The sequence below is a fragment of the Lagopus leucura genome, unplaced genomic scaffold (genome assembly GCF_019238085.1).
Source record: "Lagopus leucura isolate 7727_CA_CO unplaced genomic scaffold, USGS_WTPT01 Super-Scaffold_100015, whole genome shotgun sequence".
Classification (NCBI taxonomy): Eukaryota; Metazoa; Chordata; class Aves; order Galliformes; family Phasianidae; genus Lagopus; species Lagopus leucura.
Genome location: NW_024962269.1, coordinates 11516447 through 11539760, shown reverse-complemented (window position 1 = coordinate 11539760; position 23314 = coordinate 11516447). Strand labels below are relative to the sequence as shown.

At 42.9% G+C, this 23314-nt stretch overlaps 1 protein-coding gene across 2 annotated transcripts; it reads right to left on the bottom strand.

Moving 5' to 3' along the window:
- Positions 1 to 224: 224 nt before the first annotated feature.
- SV2B (synaptic vesicle glycoprotein 2B) lies at positions 225 to 22074 on the bottom strand. 2 transcript variants are annotated; one of them, XM_042876073.1, is made up of 12 exons: positions 21558 to 22074; positions 13444 to 13624; positions 13093 to 13244; positions 11354 to 11487; positions 10684 to 10773; positions 8815 to 8925; positions 7700 to 7788; positions 7108 to 7272; positions 4469 to 4602; positions 3807 to 4007; positions 1340 to 1499; positions 225 to 408 (listed from the first exon to the last, which is right to left on the bottom strand). In XM_042876073.1, the coding sequence occupies exons 1-12, from the start codon at positions 22072 to 22074 to the stop codon at positions 225 to 227; spliced, it is 2118 nt and encodes a 705-aa protein (XP_042732007.1). The 2 variants fall into 2 exon arrangements, with proteins under 2 accessions (XP_042732007.1, XP_042732008.1); XM_042876074.1 differs by lacking the exon at positions 3807 to 4007.
- Between the last annotated feature and the right edge of the window lie 1240 nt (positions 22075 to 23314).

Here is a 23314-nt window from a genome sequence, read left to right as displayed (position 1 = left end):
TGCAGGGCATGTGTAGTAGCTGCATGCACCAATTGTGGCTGTAAAAGGGTCGGATACTAAAGGGCTTCATTTTTTATCCCTTTGGGCTCTTCTTTCCCTCTCTGCCTCCTCTCTTTGAGGTATTGACAAAACAGTATATAGAAAAGGACATTTTGATTTTTCCAAACATGGCTCTTTTTAGTTCTTCTTCCACGTTCACCCCTGACCCCCCTGGCCTCAGTTGCTCACATCAGGACCTGGTCTCGAGTCTCTGGGAGGCGCAAAGCGAGCAGGCCACCTCCAACCAGAGCAGAGGAAGCCAGAAGGATGGGAACCACCTTGGTTATCCCTACAAAGGAGGCAAAGATTGAGTTCCCCAGGATGGCACCAAACTTGCAAAGCCCATTGAGGATGCCAAAGGCTGTTGCCCTGTGGGGAAGAGAAGCAGAAAGCAATGGTTAGGGATGTTCTTGGCATAACTACAGAAAGTCTGGAAAAATTATTTTGTGAGCTATAGATTGGCTTGGGTTGGAAGGGACCTCAAAGATCACCTAGTTCCAGCTTATATGCTTATATGTTGCTTAGGCTACTCTCCTGGCAAGTAAAAAGAATAAATAGTAAATAGATATAACTGTTTTGCATGTCTGTATGATTGAAGAAAATGTACGTGGGAATTCATTTCTCCTCTTATCTCAACTTCTTCCCAGCTCTTGAGTTGCCCCTTATGGCAGCCTTTGGCCTCCTCAAGGAAAGCAAGACACAACCTCTCTCGAATTTGTTGCAGTCCCTCTGGGCTGTCACCAGAGAAACAGGGCTCTACTGCAAACCCTGATTCACCTAGCAGCTGAAATCATTCTGCCTTCAAAGTACAGTTCTCCTTCACTTCTGGCTCTTTCCTACAGCTTGAAAAAGGCAAGAAGAGTCTCTTATAACATTTCTGGCAGGAAAGCACCATCTGCACCACATCCTCCCAAAGTTTTCTACTCCGTCTTGTCTCCCAGATTATTCTGTGCACATGATTGTCTCCTCATGGAGGAGAAGACTGTCATGGCAATGAGCTGAGATGGGAGGATACAGCCTGAAGGCCAGACCTCCATGCACACACATAGGAATGCCAGATTCGCTGTATTTTATCTGCCTGTTATCTGTGTACACCCACCCAACTCCTGCATGCAAGCCACCATGCATGCAGTATTGTGCTTACAAATGTCTGTGCTGATCCAGTCAAGCCACAGGACTGAGCCCTTAAGGTCTCATTAAAATACAAAAAGGAAAAATACAGCTTGCCTCATATTTCCATCAGAAACCAAGCAGCCAAAGCCACATTGTCAAGAGTGAACAGGAGAAAAGCTCTGAGCACCTTTTATCCGTGGGGTAGAGCTCTACAGTGATCACGTCCAGGGCGTTCCAGGCGGCGATGCTGGCCCCGCAGAAGAGGCACTGCCAGCCGATCATCGCCGATTCGCTGTTGCCAAAGAAGAGAAAGAAGCAGCACACTGCAGAGATCAGCATTGAGCCACCTGCAGGGGAGCCAAGAGAAAGATGTTGGCACTGGTTTCTGTCCTCCATAGCCAAGCAACCATGCTGCTGATAAAGATGGTTTTCAAGTGACAGCGCTTCATCCCAAAATGAATGAAATCTGTACAGATCTGTACGAATGTACAAGTACCTTGATGCTGCCTATCTGTCCCTGTCTGATGCTGGAAACCTGCCCGAAAATGTTCTCAATAACCATCTGATCTTGCTGATATTCCCGTTCTACAGAGGCTCTGAAGACAGGCTTTTCCAGGCAGGTTTCCAGCATCTCCGACTTCCAGATGGACCCAGGAAGAGCAAAGGGAAGTAAACAAGTCGGCAAGGAGAAAGAATCATTGTGAAGGTTTTTCAACTTGAGTTTTGAGTGAAGAGCTAGAGCAATTCACATCAAATTGAAATCACTTGACACATTTCTAGACTCAATTAGGATAATTTACAGTCGATTGTAAGAAGCACTTGAGGTCTCTTTTAATTATAAGAACATCATTAGATTTCATGGCACATTTGCACAGGAGCCATAATTTTATGAACACCACTGAGGGAGAAAGTGAGAGCATTCATGCTCAGTTAGCCACAGTTCAGATTCAGGAATATTAATAGCTACATCACTGTGTTCTTCCCCAGTTGGGAATTTTCACCTGGAAGAAGCAATTTTTGCAAAATCAAAACTATCTTTCACTTAACAGTTCTTTTGCTGCTGAAATATCTCCATTTATGGAGTTACCAGGAAACTAAATAACTTCTTGTTTGAGTTTTTAAAATTAATTTGACACCAACCAAAATAATTTGGGTGCTAAACTGGAACTAAAATGTTTCATCTTGGATATTATGTTGTATTTGCCAGTGCAGAGCCCTGCCTATGGAAAGCTTCCATGCAGGACCCCATGCCCATTGCTTTGGTACCTGCCCAAACTGCATCCCTCACTGCACAGTGTGGATATTTCCTCTGCTGAAGAAGTACAGGACTTCGTTGGGGTCACTGTGTGTGTACCAGATCTGACATTTGGCACAGGAGAGAGTTTAGTGGAACACGATAAAACTGAACTGAAGTCCCAGTGAGGCACATAACGCAAAAGAGAAATTCAGTCTTCATGTTAAGCTGACCAGAAATAATATGTTCAACAGAGTGCTATGGGTGGGATGCCAGAAGGCTGTTTCAATTGAAAATTCCATAGTGAAACGTTTCAGCATGTCGTTCCCAATTTTTGTCCTGTACTTTTCATTCTGCAGCAGAAATAAGCATTTAGGTTTCCAGCTGTCATCTCAATTTCACATGAAAATACTGAAACGCTGACATGTTTGTGGGGTGGGCAATTTGATTCTCATTCAGTTTAATTTATTTACTGCAAACCCTCTGGTTTGTTTGGGCCTTTTCCAAATTCACTACATGAAGGTTCATTTTGCCCTCCCAGTGTTAATTCCTGACACACTGACGGGGTCATCTTCCATACCTTTACCCATCTGAGTGTGGGGCTAAACAAACTAAAATTCCCACTGTAATCAGAAGAGAGACAGGCGAACTCAAAAGAGTGACTCATGCTTTCCCCCTAAGTCACATCCCTGATTTTGCTAAGCTCACTTGTCTGTCCCTCGAGGTATTATTCCATAGTACCTGGGAGAGCCAGATTTGAGCCTTGCAGCAAGCAATCACAGAAATTTCCAATGGAATCATAAAGCTGATAACTTAGTCCCGTATGGCTAAAGAGTGACGTTTGGTTGGCTGTGAAATGGTCAGTTAATCTACCATATGTTTCCTGAAGCTGCTGTAAAATCATTTGAAAATCAGAAACCCCAAAGAGGGAACTCCTGGGCTGTCAAACAGCTACAGCAAATAATTTTTGTGAATATTCATTGCCACAAGCAAAGTGTCTTATTTATTTATACATAATGCTATGGACATGAGCATCAACTCAGCAGCACCAGATGGTCCTGCTTCAGCTCAGCCCCTGTAGTGCTGAGCACTGGATGAACAGGGTTTGACATTAAAGTCAAACTAAGAGAAAAGGCAGATGTTGCCAATCCACAGTAAAGATAGATGGGAAAGTGAGGAGCAGGTAACTTGCCCACTGCCACAGAGTAGATCACTGGCAGGAAGAGGAATAGAACTGAATTGTTGTGAGTCACTGTCTGGTGCCTCACCCTCCAGTCTTTTTACTCTTCTGCTCCATTTGACGTGGGCATGATTCATCTCCACCTTAGCCAGCTCAGCTTGCCTCCACGTGCAGCAGCACAAGGCCCTGGCCCCTTGCAGAGCCACGCTCCCATCTGACACCCACCACATCCATACTCACCGATCATCTTTATCCTCCCTATTTTGTCCATAAGCAGTGCAGAGATGATGTTTCCCGGCAGCACAGACAGGCTGCCAAGGAAGCTGACTAAGTAGATCAAGAAATCATTGTCCTCCTCAAAGTCCAGATGGCAGCCTTCCTTCTCCTTCATGAACGTGGTGTTTATCAGCCTGCAGTTGATGAATTTGTGTTCATAGAGATCTGTAAGAGAAATGGCCGAGGAGTTTATCTGTTAGTGGCACACTCCTTCCAGATGCTTCGGTGCAAATACAGAGTTAAGCAAGAAAAGGAGCCAATGGGAGCATCCTCAGCCTCTGGGGCATTGTTAGTGATGACACATTTTAGTGACAGGCTTATGCTCATGTGGAAAGCTAGCTCAGTTTATGAGAAAATAAATATATCTAGTTAAAATATAAGGGGAAGACCCTCTTTTTTTCCTTTTCTTCTTTTTTTTTTTTTCTTATTTTTTTGTCTCCTAGGAATGAGCCAACCATAAAGATAAAAGCAGCTAGTCTCTCAGCCTGTCTTCACCCTCTTTTTCCATCATCACCCTCATTACACAGTGCACACGCAGGCACACAGATCCCTATCATCCTTTCTCCTAGAATCTGATGAAATAGTTCCTAATCACAGAGATGAGATCATGTCAGGAATCCCATTACCAGTGTTGTAAAAGACAGTAGAGATGATGGTGCAGTTTTCAAAGAAGGTTTCACTGGATGTCACGTCCTCAAAGTAGCATTCTTCAAATAGTGAATCCTCAAATCTCACCTCCTTGAATTTCATGCCAATAAATCTGTGGGGCAGAAGGTAGAGCTTCACTCAGTGCTTGGAGATACTCCCTACACTGGATAACAGGCCATCCTAGTTTAATAGACAGAGTACTAATGACAGTTTTTAGGGTCACTTACAGAAAAGGTCTTGCTTGAATGCACAGCTGTCCTTCCAACAAAATCCTTCTGTATTTTGTATTTTATTAAGAAATGGGGCTTTGAGGAGTTTAAAAGATGGACCTGTTGGAATTTCTGGTTGTTTCTCTGTCTCTCAAAGTAGTCATAAGCAAGAAGATGTGTTTCTAAGGCTGAGTGGACATCAATCCTCTAACTTTCAGCGCTAGTCTATCTGAAGAAGACATAATTTCACCCTGTGTGTGGCATTTTCTTTGTGAGCTGACCTTGTTGCCTTCCTTATTTGGCCCCTTCCTCAGGCAGAAATAAAACCAGACATTATCAGGAGTCCATGTGGCCATTTGGTGAAAGGTTTCTGACAGTTGTTTAAACTCACAGTGATTTTTTAAGGAAAAATGCAGTAAGATTTCCTGGGGGAGGTGTACGGCCTGTAGCCATCTCTGTTCAAGGACCATTGCATATCATGTAAAGAAAACAGATTACACCAAAAATAATCAACAGTGTCAGGTGATGGATTTCTCCTCTGATGGGAAGCTTGGCACATCTGACCTGCCTGCCTGAAGGATGACACAAAATTGATTTACCTGTGAGCTTTTGCAGGGACACTGGGGAGATGTATCAGTTAATGCACAGGCATGTACAGGAAGATGTAAAGAGCTAGTAAGTGCAAGCATTATTGCTTTAGCTAAGGAGGCCACAACTGTCACCAAATAAAAAGGCTTCTAACATATACCCAGAAGCTTAATTGAATTGAGCACTTACAAGACAGTCTAGCATGATGGCTATTTACAGCATGAAGAGAACACTGCAGGGCTTATTAACTGTGGCTACTAACAGATATTATTAATGCTCAGAATGTAACAAGAAGACTACTCAAGTCTTTTGCACTGTGCAGAAGGTCTCATAGGTTACAGCAACACTTAAGCTGTTCTGCATTTGCTCAATAATAGCCTGTGATGTATGTGCTCACAAAGGCCCTTAAAAGTCCTTTGCCTGCAGATTGCTTTCTTAACATCTGTCTTTAAAAGAGTCATGCAGCAACAGCCTGGTGTTTGATGGAGTTTTAGCTCACATGCAAGGGCTAGAGGGAAAACTGACCTATAAATTATAAGGAGATACGCTCTGGACATAGCTGGAATGCAGTTTGATCATGTTTTGAGTTATTAAATTGGAGAAGACAAAAGGAGCAGTACAGTGATACACACCACAGTTTTATGAGTTCATCCTGGAAGGTGCTGAGCATCCTGAACTCCAAAGGAGGTTAGGGAAAGCTGAGGATCTCCTCTAGGATAAGACCAAAGTCCTCAAATCCTAAATTTGGCCTCCACCCACATCTCACAGGACTTTGGCTTCTCTGTAGGCAGGGGCATAGGAATTACAGGGCTAAGTTTGCACCATCAAGCACAGATCCTTACTGCAAGAAAGGTCACAGGGAGGGTGTAGGGGGTCAGGATGGGGTCCTCCATCAAAGTCCATAATCTGTACATCTAGGAAATTGAGATAAATTGAGACAGCTCCTGAGGGGAAAGATGTACCTGGATGGGCAGTGAAGTGTGGCTTCAGTTATGAAGACTAGAATAATAAATTTTTTGTGTGACCTCCTGCATAGTGCAAAGCAGCTGGAGTAGCAGCCTTTCTAGGCTCTCTGCAGCAATGAGATCACTATATGATAAGGGTATTTCCCCACTCATTACTTTGGAATTCAGAAAATAAAAACGACCTGCTACACATCACTAGGATTTACACTGCTGTGGAGTTTAGAATGACCAGGGTCAGGCTGGATTCAGGGAAGGTAAAAGGGAGGAAAATGATGACACTCTCCCAGAGTGCCTTCTCTGACTTCAGAGCACTAAAACAGAAGGTGGCACATGCCATGGGGAGATGCTGCTCGGCACAGCAGAAGCGCACCAGTACAATCAGCCAACACACACTAATGGGCTGTGGGGTAGGGAGAAGTCGTTCCAAGGTCTACAACGCAATTTGTTACCTACAAAATGCAGCAAAACAACAGTTTCCTTTGCGGTGGTTGGCTTTGTTGCTCAAGACCAGTAGATGTCAGTGTGTGCTAAGGAAAGAGAAGTCACCACTGCATCCCCATGCCCCTGGTGCACCCCCTCGGGTTGGAGAGGCGTCTGAGGCAAGGTGTGTGGAAAGTGGGACACCAAAGACTAATAGTTCTGTGGAAAACTCCCTGTAGGATTTGCGGGAGGCAGATTGTGTATCCAGAAGAACAACAGAGATTTACAAGTTTGTGGGAAATGGAAAAAAATGAGCTTTCTAGAAATGAGGGTTACTTTTCCAAATGCCTTGTATATGTTGGTGGATCTCATTCCCAGTTCCTCTCATGCCCTTTTCCCCATCAGCATCAATCAAACTGATTTCTGTTCACTTACTTATCATTTCTGTATTCCCCGTTTCTATGGATCTGGTTTTCCAGGGTGAAATTAAAGGTGAAGTGTGACACTTCTTCCTCATCAAAGACCTTCACTCGGGACTCATAGGCCTCTTCTTGGAGATAGCGGATCATGTCAGGGAACCAGACAATAAGGCCATAGTAACTATAGCAGAGTGGGAGAAATATATTAGGGACCCTGGCACTGAAAATATCACAGTGCTTTTCCAAAAATCCAGTTCATAATTTGTAAACCTGCTAAATTCCTAGCGCAAATAAATTTCTGATGCCAATCCTTGCTTAGGTCTGACAGGACCAAGAAAAAGCCTCCCTTCTGTAACATGCTGCTCTCAGATGCACACTGATTCATTTTTGTTCACCTAAAGCAATGCAACTAATTTAAATTTTAGGGACAGTGAATCCTTTGCTAGAAAATACAGCAATGTGCTATATCCTTGCTGCCCAAGAGACCAGCAGAACAGCAAAAAATTTGGAAGCTTTCCCTGAAAGACGGATTTCTGCAAGTGTGAGGCTGTAGTATTGAGACTCTAAAAGCCCTCTAGTTTCCCAAAAATGTTAAGTAAGTACCTTACCTTAAGGCCATAGTAAACCAAACCACAGCCAGCATCAGCGTGTTCATCCTGTACTGGGCTGTTAAACAATATAGCACGTTGTCCCAGACCTACAAATCCACAACAAAGAATCATCTGCAAGGAAACCCTAGCAGAGACTTACAAGATTAATTTCTGTGTGCATCATAGATTTAATATTTTCAGTAAAGGGCTCAATGGGGGAAGATCAGATGCATGTTCAGGGTTAGTTCAAAATTATGTTTGTCTAGATCAATGGTTTACAGAAATATCACATGTTCAACTGTGTGCAAAGGTCTTTAATCTGTATAGTGAGCTGGTGTGTATGATGAGGATCCCAGACCCTCTGACAGTTTTGTCTTTTCACCTGTAGGTGTGGCCTCAGGGCTGCTTTCAAATCGAGCTCTGAAGCTCATTGAAAAGCAAAAATCTCAATGCAGATGGTGCTTTAGGAGGGGTAGGATAAACTCAGGTAGGGATGAAACCAAGAAGAGCAAGACAGAGAGCAAAGTCTTCTCTTGAGCTACAGCAGGAAATACTGCCAGGAGCATACAGGTAAATAATTCTTTGTGCTCTTTACTTGCCACATAAATATAACAACAACATAGCACCTGCATTGCAATTAGTTCAAATGGACTCTCCTTTATTTGAGGCTCATCCTCTTAATGGGAATAATCTAGCAAGTTTGTCCACAAAGTTTTGCCTGGGTATAGGTAAGCATAGCAAGTATGAAGGGTTAAATTAGCTGAAGACATAATGTGAGGTTGTTATAAACTCAGTCTCAGCAGGAGCAAGTAGCAAGCACTCTTCTCAATCCACTGCAGGTGGTAAATTCACTTCGGCTTAGAGGAGAGGGAATCGATATCTATCTGCTCTGAAGGAGAGTCAAGTACTTGGGGCTGGGGCTGGAAGCTCTGCCATTAGCACAGCTTGACCGCCGTGCTGCTCACAGAGGCATCTCAGGGCAGTGTGGCATCTGCACATGCTCACATCTGATGGCAACTGCAATCAGCATGCAAACAGAGCAGGCTTTTTGAGGGAGAGTTGGGCTTCCAAAGCCCAGTGACACTGAGCCCTGAGCTCAAAAGCCCCCATGGGATGGGTTTGCATCTCTTTACCTGTTTGAAGGTGGTTGTGATTCTGACCAGCCACCGCTGGTACCAAGTCCCTGTTGAGCTTTGAATTTCAATGAACTCATCAACTTGCTTTGGAGTTTTGATATAAGAAACCTAAAGAGGAAAAGAGATTGAGAGAGAAAAAGAACATTGACCCAAAGTCTCCATAATCAATACTGGGTTTACACAGTCTTCTGAGCAGAGTTTGAGCCTGATATCCCTTACTATTTTTTTCTTGAATGTTATCAATAGACATTAGTTAATTAATTTATTTACAGCAAGAGTTTTTATTACAGCAAGAAATCTTCCTGCCTGCCCTCCTTCCATCCTGCCTTCCTTCTCACCTTCCTGCCTTCCATCCCTATATCCTTTCATCTTTTCTCTCTCTCTCCCTCCCTGAAGTAGTTGAAGTGCATTACATCCACTTTAGTCTTTCGTACATTGGTTAATATGACTGTGCATTATGCTATTTCTGCATCCTTTAGATTCCTGCTTGAAATAAGGACTGAACAACAGTAAAAATCATCTTTGTGATCAGCCATTTGTATCTGCATCTCATTGTGCCCCAGGACCTCCTTCTTAAATCACAACTGGTATTTCTCATTTAACACCTTTTCAGAACTTCTGGCAGAATATCTGCATCAACTGAAGGTGTGGATGGGAATCTTTGCATCTGAAAATGCATCCAGTCGTGATTTGAGCCCACATCATGCCATCATTTCACTCCACCAAAATAGTCTGAATTTTCAACATTGAATGCTGACTAGAAACCTTAAAAACGAGTCCTGGAAAATATTTGCTCAGTAACTTTAAATGGAGGATATGCTCCAGGAAGCCACAATCTGTTTGTAAATACAAGGGAGGTGAAAATTCACTGAATAAATTTCAGAGTGTGAACGAGTGCCTTGGCTCGGCTGTGGAGTCTCTGTGTTCCTCTTGTTGGCACCACTTAAATGTCATCTCTGGGAACTGTCCTGGTGACAACTGACTCACCACAAGCTGCAACTTCTGGCCTATCAGAAAACCACACAATCTGACAGTTTGCTCCACACCAGCCCGATGTACCATCCGCTCATGCCAGCAGATGCCACTCAACTTTGACTCAGCCTCGAGGTATAGAGCTTGGCTCAGCTCAGCCCGCAGCACCATGACACCATTGGATGGAGCAATGAGCATGTTTTAAGTACAAGTGCATCTCTTTTTCCTCTTTCTATCCGTCCTTTAAGAGTATCTGTCTTCTTAAATTTAAAGGCATAAATCTAGATCTATTCCCCGGCTGGCTTATTGGGAGTCTACAACTGAATTATAGAAATCTGCAACTAACCCCAGCAAACACCTTTTCCCTCATTTTGCTTATAAATCAAGACCCCTGGTGAGGACTTTTTCACAAGCAGCAAACTAATGAGAAGTAATCACTCACTTCGCTTTCCCTGGGAGAGATTAAAGATTGGGTATGAGGCAGGTGGAAGCTCATTAGAAGGTACATGAAGTTTAATCAGAGTTTGATTAGAAGATGGAAAGGAGAAAGAAGTGAGTCAGATCTCCCACATGGCTAATATCTCTCTTACTTGGTTCTAGTCTCTTAGAGCAAACCGATTAAGTGTACATATAATTGGAAAATCACTGCTCGGAATGCTGGAGTGAAACACCAGGGATGAAGAGTATTCACAGCAATTCACAGGATTGACTAATGATTGAAATAGCAGGCTGGCATTCAACTTGAAATGCATTAAGTGCATCTCAGAGTGCTGATCGGTGGGGGTGATCACAGTGAAAGGGAGATTCCCAAGAAGGAATTAACAGGTGCTGTGCTTCACTGGGGGAGTTATGCCCATTTTTTCTTTTATATGTCAATGGTTTTGTAAAACTCACCGTAAACACTCTCTCTGGCTCACCCTTGGCCCGCATGTTGGTGTCATGAACTTGCTTGAGGATCATCCAGGCTTCATCATGCTTACCCATCTGGAAGCACCAAGGGAAAGGAAAATAAGTGTAGAGAGGAATCAGTTCTACAGGTCAAATACACCAGAGAAGATCCATCAAGCATGGCTGTTTGAAGGGCAAAGATCTGCAGGGATGGTTTGTGTGCACAGTGCAGCACATCTGTGCTGAGGGAAGGAGTTGCCCAAAAACTGGCTGGAGCAGAAGGGGAACAGATCGGGGAAGAGGAGATGTGTGAGAAGACCTGGACTTTGTTCCCATCTCTGCTGAGGTCTTGCAGAGATGGTACTTCTATCAGGATTCACCTGTTATATGCCCATACTCAATATGTCTTTGTTGGATACAAAATTTCTGGAATTCTGTGCCTTCTTCCAGTGCCACGTTTGGAGGTAACCACTCACCACCCCTGACTAATGTCACAGTCTGCAGCCTCTGGGGCTGCAGCAATCTATGCAGATACTTTATGTGTGTAGGAGTGCCTTTGCCTCCGAGCTTGTACTGAGTGTTTGATGGGACAAAGAAAGAGAGATGGTGACACACTAGGGACCAGCCATCCTCTGCTAATGGCAGGCTGTGATGTTCACATAAATCATCATCTTACCTCCAGCAAGAACCGCGGGCTTTCAGGCATGAACTTCAGTGCTACCAAGGAGGCGATACAGGGCAGGGAGCAGACCAGAACAAAGACTCTCCAGCTGTGGAAGTGGTACTTGGTTCCCATACTGAACCCCCAGCCTGGAAACAGCAAGAGCCAACAAGTGAAAATTCCAAGCAGGCAGATTGATTTTTCTCTCGTAAAGCAGCTCTGAACTTTACAGCTATGTGTTACACGGCGACAGGTTGAAAGTTTGCTATTCTTAGTAATGATGGCTTTTAGAGGCTCAGTACCATGTTCAGCAGATAATAGCAAGTGAGTTCACGTTCATTACAGAAAATGGAACATCCTTGCTCAGGCTCTGCCTTTTAAAAAGCTCCTTTTATCTCTGAGTATAAAAATCACCTAGCAATAAGAATAGCTCCATGCAGCTGTAGGCAAGTCAGAGTGGGAAGGGGCAGAGGAATCAGGGCCAGAATTTATTGCTTCTCAGAAATGTCACCAAAAGTTTACAGAGGTTAAATTTCCTCTGATCTGAAAGGCACATTAGAAGCAGTTCCTTTCCATCTCATACCTCACACACATATTTCACTATTAATAACAGCAAGCTAGGAAGACAAGATTGTTTTTCCAAAATTGCAAAATCTGAGCTGAGACTCAAACTCAGAAGAATCAGGACCGTCGTCCAGCTTTTGGGATTCCCCCTCTCCTGCCTTTTCCTGATACCAAAGCAAGTCCTCTGATAAGGAGTAGAAAGTACAGCATCATTCTTATGTTGTTCCTGTAACAACATACACCAGTGTAGATTCTCAAAGCAAAAGATGATTAAAGTTTAAAAAAAATGGAATAAAAGCCTTTTTTTCCTTTCCCTGGGCTCAAATCTGAAGGGATAACAGCAAAATTGTATCCAGAAAATGAATGTAATGTAAATACAGACTTTTTTTTTTTTTTTTTTTTTTTAAAGAAGTGTATTGATAGATAATAATAATAAAAAGTCATTGCTATGCAGTAACTTTGTATATTTGTTCCAGCAATCTCTGTGGTATTGATCAGAACCAAGAGCTTTATACTGACTGCATTTTAAACACAATAAAATGAATTGATAGGTAGATAAATGTTTTTTTCCTTCCTGGTCTTTGTCCCACTTTTCCTCAAACAGAATCTTTCAGACAGCTGCTATTGCTGAATGCTGAGTGAATTAATCTTCTCCAGGAGATATTTGCTTCGGGTGTTTTCCAAATGTACACATATGAGCTAGGAGGAGGACATGAAGTTTTTTGCTCTTTGGAGCACATTTCAGAGTCCACTTGGGTGCAGCTCTGCACAGGGGACCCAATTCACTCCTGAGCTCAGGTAGGTGGGGCCATGTCTGACATCAGGCCATGGCATGCTGGGGAGATGCCACCAGATACACAGCCCTAAGAGTGGTGGCACTTATCTAAGGAAAGGAATGTGTGCTGTTCTCACTACTAGCATTCATTGCACCCAGTAATTCCCCCATTAAATTTCCTTACTATTGATAACTGGATGACTTCTTTTGCAGTGTACTACTACTTAGCATCAGTCAATTAATCAATCAGCCCCCTTATTAGACCTTCTCTGTGCACTTCAGATATTTACTGTTTTCAATACCGTTCATGCTTGGATGTGTAAGGTCTGATTAATGTTAACTTGTGCGGGTTTTGGAGTAGTGTGGTGGTGCAGGAAAGTGGCGCTGTCAAAAGCCAAAAGCACAAAACCATTACCGTAATGTGGGATGATGCTCCACGCCATTGCTGAAGCAAAAATACCACCGATCATCCAGAACATGCACAACCAGCTCAGGTGCTCACCCCTCTTCTCACGAGACAGGAATTCAGAGAAATAGGCAAACACGATGGGGAGGGATCCCCCAATACTGAGAGGAAAAAACAGCACATGGAAAAAATGAGTTTTCTTCAATGTCATGTGGATGGGATTGTTCAGGTTAAAACACCCACAGATGTGGGACTGCTGTGTCAGGACAAGGGCAAATGATTTCAAACTAAAAGGGGAGAGATTAAGACTGGATATAAAATAAAAGTTGTTTTGATAAGGATAATTCACCAGTTACACACCCGAGGCCTGAGATAAGGCGGCAGAAAAGGAAGAATCCGTATCCCTGGACAAAAGAGGACAGGAAGGCGAAGGCAGCATTGATTGCAAGTGATATGATGAGGCATTTCTTTCTTCCCAGTTTATCAGCGAGGCCACCCAGCATGACAGCCCCCACCATCATTCCCAGGTAGACTATCAGACCTAGAAGAGAGGAAGAGAAACACTGAGTTTGGTAACACCATCCTCCTGCTTGTCAGGTGGAAATGGTTTGCTGTCCCATACACAGACAACATCAGCTGCTGTTCCCTTACATTACAGCCAGCTACCACTTGAGAGAGAAATAAAGATGGAAATACCACTGAAGGCTTCACAAATAACATAGTTATGTCAATGACAGGCCAGTTTTGTCAGGAACCAGCATTCATAACGCAGTGAAAGGTCTCACCTGGGCTCTGCATGCCAATTATGACTTCTTACTCTCAAAAAAAAAAAAACCAGCTATGAAGACAAAGCTTTTCAAAAGCAGTGCATGCATTAAAAGAAAGCTACATACTCCCATTCTTCCCAAATGAGCCATCCCAGATACCAGAAGCTCTATCCATTTGTGGAATCTAATTCCTCCATTTTCCGCTCGTGAGCTTTCACCACTCCCTGCAGCATCACATGGTGCAATATAGACATACCCACATTTGATCAGACCCACATCTTTCTTTCCCGACCTCTCTGCTCACATATCTTCTGCACGTAAGCAATGGCCAGGCATAAGCAGCTTAGCATGCACGTGTCCCAGCTGTGTGCCACCAACGGTACAACAGAAGTCTGGTGCCTTAACTCCACTCACCCCCCTGAGTGCAGTGACACTGAGAAGCTGTGAGAGGAGAGAGAGGCTGCTGCAGCATGGATAAATCTCTTTGTGTGTTACCCATCCTGCCCATGCTTCCTCTGGAGCACATCGCCTCTTTCTCTCTGCTTTTCCTAGCAGCATTTGAAAGGATCAATCTATTGCCAATCTGACCTGTGCAGTGCAGATGCTTCCTCTGTTACTGGGCCAAAATCTTATGTCTAACTAAAGGACAACTTGCAGAAAAGAATAAAGCCTTGATCTGAGCATTTCAGGAGATGGAAGAACCTACAGTTTGCCTTGACGGTTTGCTCTGTAGAGTAATTATTCTAATGTTAAAAAAAATGAGTTCATTTTAACTTGACTTCATTAGATCTTCTATATGGGGTCCTCAAAAGACAGACAATTTCAGTGAGCATGTTTAGTGGAGACTGAATAAGAGAGAATAGGCTCTCTGTATCCAGTTCACTATCTGATAGCAATTCTGGCCTAGAAAAACAAGCACTTGTCTTTAGGTTTTCTACTGAGATTTTCACCAGAAGGACCACCTGTTACATTGCCTTTTACTTTATGTGAGTAGCAGTGCAAGTAATGCTAATTATTAATGCTCACAGGTCCAGGGGCATCTTCTTTCACTTATTTTAACTACTTCCAAGATTTAGAGACTTCACTGAGCAAGAATATGCCCAGGAAGAACCACAAGGCATGCTAGCAAAATGCCTGTTGAAGCCTGTGTGAGTTACGATAGGAAAAGACAACAGGATCAGATACACAGCCCAGTCCACACGGCCAGAAAATGATGAAGAATAAAAAATTGTCATGTATATCTATGTGTGTTTGTATGTGTACATGTACATATATACATATGGAGAAAATCCCTGCATGGCAGATGTTCATCTAAAGCCTCTTAACAGAAAATGTCCCAGATTAGAAGGAGGTAGAGGAGGTTGTTACATTGATTTATTACAGCCAAATTCCCTGGCTGGTGCAAGGCAGGTGGTTCTGGCCAGGAACTGCCTCAGCTAAGAGGGAAGAGTTGGATGCTCCTCGCAGCCCAGAGGTGGGTTTGGCACCCTGCTGCCTTTATCCTGCACTTCTCAGGTGTTTCAAGAGGCCAGTGCATGGCCACAGTTGTAGAGCCACCAGACTAGAAAATCTGGCCATTCTGCACTATGGAATGCACAATGGACTTCATTAATTTTTGGGTAAAAAGCCATGTTGATAAAGTGATTTTTCACTCAGAGCCAATCTGAGCACTGCACACTAGCAGGATCACTAATTACTGATTCATACAGCAATGCAACCAGTAGATGCTAAATGGTTTCAGTACGGTGGCTGGGACCCAGAGAGGTGTGGAGTGTGCAGTGTTTTTTTGAGTACCATTAGGAGAATGTGGTGATGGCTGTTACCTTTTGAAGAAATCCAGCTCCAGGGTTAAGGGTAAATCTGAATAAGCCATTATTTGCAGGCTATTCTGCAAGTAATGGGGAATAATGAATGCCTATGGGAAAGTCTGCAAGAGCCTCCCGTAAAACCTGTGGAAAACCAAAGAGCTGAAAATCTGAGATGAAATTTTGGGTTATGAGTCATGCAATGCTGAAATTATAAGGAAAATATGAGACCTTATTCCCACTGGAAAGGAGGTAGCATGTACAGAATTTTCACATTAAGAAAATTATTAGCCTTTATTGAAGCTATGTGCTCCAAACTAAGACAGGAATCTTGGTCATAAAGGCTGAGTTCTAGGACTGAAGAAGGTGGATGTGGGATGGCTATGTGTGTGCTAAGCTGTATTTTTACTATTTCAGCATAATTAGAAGCAAGCTCATAAGGGCTTTGGAAAGGAAAGGAGAAATTCAAGATTTACAAAGTGTCCATCACAAGCATGAATTACTTTTGTCTACCCTTAATGGAATTAAAGTTCTTAAAAATAAGTCACATCTGGAAAGTATCACTATCAAGATATGACAAGGGCTCAAGGGATAAATGGAAAATTCAAGCAGAAAACGTGATGAGTTGGTCCTGAATCCCTTCAGGCTGCCATGGAAGTGAGGAAGCTGATGGTTCCCAGTGCAGCAGCATCTCACCTCTTCTCACAGCTCTGCACAGAGCCAGCAGCCACATGAACGTGGGAGTTCCTACCCACTTTCCAAGCAGAGGCCATTACCAGTACAGTAACAAGAAGGTTTTTGAAAGCATTTTCACAATCCTAAAGGATTAGGATCTTCTACATCTTGAAATTCAAACTGTGATAAAAACAAAACCCAAACACTTAACAGCAGAGCATCTGTTATACAAGGATGTACTTTATGGACACCAAAATTTTGTGATTCAGTTTTGAGCTATTTAGAAGATGGATGAGGCAAGGCACAGGACTCAATACTGCTTGAGTGATTTGAAGAAGAAGAAATCCTGCTTGGCTTGTGCTCCAACAACAGCCAACATTTCCCAAAGGATTGGCTCTGGGCTGTATGACTTTTTCCCCTTCTTCCTGAAATTACTTGTCTGCTCTTCCTTGTGAGATTATTACTGCTTTATCCTTGAATCTCACTGATCTCCTAAACGGGAATCACATCAAAGTGTAGTCCCATTGTACGTGTTTTGTTGATTGAACATCAAGAGAGAGACTCTATCTGCACTAATGGCTCCTCTACCTCTGAGAAATGGATTGTGCATGTTAAAGGCTTTCCATTTGCTGAGCTGTGGGGGTAGATACAGAATGGATCTGGCTGCAGGCACTGGGGGGATTCTGTAAGCCAAAGCTGTATGTGTGAATCCACACACATTTGCCATGGAACTGGAAAGGCAGTGCATGCCAAGCAACTCAGCCCCTCCACTGGGATTGTCCATCACATTGATATGCATAGGGCCACCTGGTCCCCCCACCCAGCCAAACAAGGTGGGAAACAGCATGGGAGCCATGGTTGGGCTCCTAGTCTGTATTTATCCAGAAAAAGAAAAAGCACTGATCTCTGACAAATGGATTAGGATTTAATGTCATATCAGGTGAATTCAGGTCAGCAAGAAGATGAGGCCAGTTTTATCTGCACTGATAACAAAGCATCCTCTTTGGACAACTAAAAGGGGAGGTAGTGTTATACATTTGGTTTAATGGACTCACACTGACAAGCTTTAATATCTACATAACTGCATGATTACAAACAGGATCTCTTTTTCTTGTTTTCAATCTAACTCTGCAAGGCTAAGAACCTGGAAGATGATGCTCTCCTTAAAATATTATTATTATAATACCATCATAAGAAAGAGGAAATGTGAGCCTGAAAGATAGACTTTACTCTCAGCATTTAAGTGGATGTTTTGCAGTCATGGGCAAAGGGCTCACATTTTTCTTGTCTCAGTTTACTGAACTGCGAAATGATAACTGCAGCTCTGGAGCCTGGGAAATCTGATGATACAACTGTGCCTTCAGTTTTTCATATGCAGGATGTGAAAAAGTTGAAAACGTTACTATGACACCATCTTTTCTACTGGCTGTGTACTTACTGCTCTGTGCTTGCAAATACAAGATTCTGTCTTCTAAGGGGTGATTAACAGCACTTGAAGTTGTGTATTTATGTGATATTTCTCCAAAGAATGATGTTGTGTGTCCTTTGGTTCGTCAGCAAATAGAAATGTATAACTCTCTGTATGGTTGTCCATAGCAAATACTCTGTTTCCAACAGGATGTATTATACTGAAAAGGAATACTTTGTCGTAGTAAATTTAATAAATGCATTGTTATTATGACTGTTGCTGGAGAAAGCTCAGCAAAAGTAGATCTGCAAGAGGAATATATGAAAATTATGTTATGAAAGGTTAGCAAGCCTACACTGAATGGCTAGTTTTAAAAATGATAGAAATCAAACATCTAAAGCATACAGAGCTGTTGATGTTTTTCTTCTTATTTTTTCCTTTTTTCTTTTATTAAATATTCCTAAAATCTTCAAAATAATAATTCACATCACAGAAAAACTTAAAATACGTTTTGTCCCATGAGGGATAGTTAGGGCTAAAATAGCTGTTAATTTGCATCTGATGTAGATATGTTTATTTTCAGAACAAAATGTAAACGTTTTCTAAGAGGTGTCACATTCGTTTCACACTTTCCATGAAACACTGTGGGCATCCGTTTATTTGTAATTTTTTTGCATAATTTGGCCATAAATTGCTGGATATTTTTCCACTCTTGCTTTCTGAGGGAGGAAAAATATGCAATACACTGAGTATTTAACACGAAATGTCCTTTCAGCAAAAGCTGACCTTTGCTCAATTAGTTTTCAGCGCATAGCTACTCCAGCTCTCATTTGTTCCCTCCTATTTCTGTAAGTTCAATTAGCTACTTGATTTATTTCCCATATTTTCCTTCCTGGCCTCAGTTGAGGCCTTGTGGGTGTCTATCTGTGCACAGCTGCCTGGAAGCAACCCTCAGTCTACCTGGGATAGTCTGATTACTTTTCCTTAGCAAAAATGTGTTGAGACGAGCAGTCACCTGGGAGCAATCAGATCACTGTAGACATCTATGGCTGATGGTGATAAAGTAAGGGGCAGTAGCATCTCTGTGGGTAATGCCACTACGTCCCTAAAACCCAATGGCAAGGAAAGGAAGACTCGCACCCTCTCCAGTCAACGCTCTCTCCATTCTGTGCAGGTGCACTCTTGCAAGATCATCAGTACGCATTAGGCAGAAATTGAGGACAAGAGTTCTTTGATGGCCACTATTACTGTGATAAGTCAGCTGTAAGGATCATTGAAGCCTGGGCATTAGCAAGATTGATTTGTGACAGCACGACACATAGACAGACAAGGGAATGGGAACCACGAGGGAAATGAGCATATGTTGGAGGCTCTGAGCTTTGTGGGCAGATATCTTTTTCTTGTCAGTGGTGGATGGGTGCTGAAGCTAATCCAGGAATGGTTTTGAGGAGGATTGTTCTCGTTTCCATCAATAGCACTTCCCCATCCTGCCACCTGCAGCCATGTGCCCACTCTGCTCTCCTTACATCCTCACTTCTCCATGCCCTTGAGCATTCATTACTCGTGTCAGTGAACCACTCTGCAGTCTAATGCTTTCTAAGCTCTGTTTAATCCCTTTTCACAAGGGATCATTTGGTAAACCTCAGATCTAAGAGAAAACCTGCAGCAGAGGAAGATCCCAGTGATAGAAGCAATGTGTTTAACCAAAGCCACTGAATCAGAGACTTGCCTTCTGTGCAACACCAATCAGTAACAAGCAAGTGCTATTGTAAATATCTGCTTTCTGGTCTTCTCAATCTTTCTCAAACCAAGATGAATCAATTGATTTTGTTCTTAGGCAAATTCTTTCCCTTTGTTCATTTTTAAGTAAAAAATACAGTGTGCATACAAGCTTTGACAGGAGAACCTTCAGAATAAACAAGGACAAAAGAAATAGTTCTGCAAAACCAGGTTCTCAAAAGCACAAAAAGGCACAAGAAGAGTGCTGTTCCATCATTAGGAATTCCAGGCCAGCTGAGTCAATGTGCAGTGAGCTGGAGCTCAAGCTGGATACGGATCTAGATATCTCCTTGCTTATCCAGAGCTCATCAGAACACCCTGAACTTTCAGCTGTGCAAATGCTGAGCTAGAAAAAGCATGCAAAAAAAAAGAGCTCCGTTGGGAGATCTCTTGTTCTCTCTTAACTGTGGTTGGGCCAGAAATACTTCAAAGATAGATTTTCCTTGTGACATTTGAAGTTTTCTGTCTCAACTACATAGATGGATATTTATGGGGCTGGAGTTTCAAAAGACCTCAGCTTCTGTATAGTCACCAGAATAAATGACCTGCTTTTCAAAAAAGGTCTTGTCACTGAAAAGGCACCCATAGGGATCCTGGTGTTCCATCGGGAGCTGGTGAATTCAGAAGTCCCTTTGAAATCAGGATTCAATTGTAAGCAGTTCACTTTTATGTATCTGACCTGAGCTATTTTGAGCTAGAAGTGTGGTTTGTGAAACAAAAAATATTACCAAACCCTTGCAGGCACAAAACCAGGTACAAAATTGGCTCACTATGGAAAGAAGCATCCTGATCCTCAAGTTCAGAGAAGAAAAAAGAAGATGCAGGAAAGAAAACCAGATGAAGAAAAAGAGTCTCTAGGACCTTGGTGCACCAAGCTGAGAAGTCTATGTAAGGCTAATTGTCTATTGCCTTTGTTACATGAAAATAATGCAAATAGAACGGAGTCAAGGTCTAATCCAAAATCCACATTTCCCCTCTTCTGGGCAGAGCTTCTGGCCCAAATGTATGCTTAGCAGGCCCGATGGTTTCCCTGCGACCTTGGTGCACATTCCTCCAGACACACCATCCCCTCCTACAGCAGTTCTATCAAAAGCTACTTTATTTTCCTTCCAGATGTGCTGTACTAAGCACAGCTGGCTCTCACTGCAGGACACGCTGGACACTTTCCTGGTTCTTAGAGATCTGGGAGACTTCTATTCCTCCTGTGGCTTACTATGTGCAAGGGGAAAAAAATGCTCATCCAACCTTTTCCACCCATACTCACAATAACTATGCCTTTGTATTTTGACCGCAGGGAGGTGTCAATAGTGATGTTGTTAGTAGCCTGACCCTTTAATCTCCATTCAGCACATTAATCTCATTCCACAGACCTAAGAAGAAACCTTCACAGGCAACTTCTGACCCAGTGCATATTAGCAGTGTGCTCTGGCCGAGAAGTCAGCGTGCAGGACCAGCTGCTCTGATCTGCCAGCTGGCACTTTTTGCTAAATGAAAGGTGAACCTGGATGCAGTGAAAAACCAGAGAGCGAGGAAGCACGAGAGACACAGTATAATAGCAGATTGATCCAGACCAAGTGCATCCCTGTCTGTTACATCCATCACACTCAGAAAGTACTGCTTTGCAGACTTCTGATAACCATTTAATTTCTAAAAGCACTGAAAATTGCATCATTATATGCTTAAGCAGGAACAGTCACACGTAAATTTTTGCGTATTTGACTCTGAATGTTCCTAGGAGCTTTGCCTTGTGGTCCCACTTGCTGTGAGCTGCCTGGCCCAAATCCAGCCTGTGGTGGCCTGCCCTGGAGCCCATCCTTAAGTTGGGCTGAGATGTGGTATGGTTCTGTTACTGCTTTACAGCAGCTGCCTTTGCAGCAGTAAGCAATCTTCTTTTGAATCAGATCCACCCAGACACAATTATGCATGAGATAAAACATTCTAAAAAGGGCCCCCAGAAGGTTCTGAAGCCAGTTGGTCATGAGAAAAATATATTCTAGGTACTGTCAGTTAGATTAGAAGAGCTGCTCAAGTGGCACTTACCTAGCATGCCTTTGTTTGAACTGGACAAGCACATATCCTTCTCAGCACTGGGCAGAACAAATCCAACCACAAACAGCTCCACCCCGTCTGCCATCAGCGCCAACCCTAAAACAAAGAAGAGGGTCCACTGGAAGCGTCCGTGGCCACACTCCTCAATGATGTTTTCATACTGGTGGGCAAGCTGCTCCTCATCCTCCATCCTCTCTGCCATAAGGTCAGCACGGTCTCTGTACTCATCATCCATGGCAGGAGCTCGCTTCTTCTGCTTGGCTTTAATGTCATCTGGGTGCGGGATTCCTTGGTATTCCCCCTCATAGACCTCATCATCTTCATCATGGCCTTCTGTAACATCACTCTGGGCGTCTTCTTCATGAGTGGGTTCATCCCCACCACGGTAGTAGCCATCATTGGGTGCGTATCCCTCGTAGTTACCATCCTGGTACCTGTAATCATCTGAGACTTGGTTTGTCTCCCTTCCCCCTTGGTAGAGGTTTGTGTTTCTGTATCCATCATCCATTGTGAATGCAGATTTCTGAACACTGTATGTAGTTATTCAAATGTATGTATTGATTTGTGCAATTTCAGGTCTCAGTTACTTGAGCATGTCTTCTCTTTTTCCCTTGTAACTAATGTGATGCACGGCTTCCCAGGCTCAGAAGGAGAATTACTATATAAAGTTTCTCTCTGACAGTCTCACACAGCTTTTGATAATGCTTCACTTTTCAGCTGTCATGTGTGGTTTGCTGGCTTCTTCCTTGCTTTGGGTAGGAAGAGCTGGGGCTGCTGTCTGGTGAACAGCAAGGGAACAGCAAATGGCACAGCCAGGGAGCTAGGAGGACTTGACAGGTTTTTCCTGATTCATCATGGAGGTGAAGGTCATGTCCTGAAAAAGGAAACAATAGCAATGAGAGAAAGATAAGCTTACAAGAACACATGCATTGAATTTAACAGCCAACATTTTGAGCGCACATTTTCCATTGTGAAGAATGGCAACAGAATATTTGGGGAATGCTTTTGCATCTGCAAAGCCCAAAGCTTCAGAAAAAAAAGGAAGAAAAAAAAAAAAAAAAAAGCATTAAGGGTTGCCAAACTAATTGGAAATGTAGTGTAGAATATAGAGAAACCTAAAGTAGATTGCAAGGTCCAAAATTCTGCCATTCCCAGAAGTTCTGCTTCCCACACATACTGTGCTGGTTTCTAAAGAGAACAGAAGGGTACCAAGCTTGGTTGCTTAAACAGAGATTTCTGTTTCTACATGTGTTCCTACCCAGAGCAAGCTCATCCTGAGTACCTATGATGGCTAATATCTTAATGCCACAAAATATGACCTTGCTTTTCTCTCTCATCCAGATCCCAAAATTAATTTTATTTGATGTCTTCTCTGTTTTTTCTCTGGCGTCTCCCCATCTGTGTGACAGATGTACAACTAATAGGCTGTGTCTGCCAAAATAAAGTCACCTAAAGTCATACTGAGCTCTGTTCTTTCATATCAAACTATCAGTGGAGAACAATTTTCATAGAGAGCAAAAGATAAAGCTAATACGGAATCACTGCTCTCTACAGGGAAAACCAAGGGAAGCCAAGTCACATCTAAACACATTCTCATTTTAGACACCTGATTTCCATTATTCTTCAAGCAGTTTTGAGCCAGCTGGCTCTCCAGTGTTCTCCTACATTTGTTGCTGCACACAGCTGTGGAAAGGAGGCTTGGACAGAGATGCATGTGAGAATCACAGCATAGTCACGCTAGAGGAGCC

Coding starts and splice junctions, on each gene's coding strand:
- SV2B (XM_042876073.1), bottom strand. CDS start 22,074: ATGGATGATGGATACAGAAACACAAACCTCTACCAAGGGGGAAGGGAG. Junction 13,625..21,557: donor TTCAAACAAAGGCATGCTAG/GTAAGTGCCACT, acceptor CCTCTCTTCTAG/GTCTGATAGTCTACCTGGGA. Junction 10,774..11,353: donor GCCCGCGGTTCTTGCTGGAG/GTAAGATGATGA, acceptor TGGTGCTTCCAG/ATGGGTAAGCATGATGAAGC.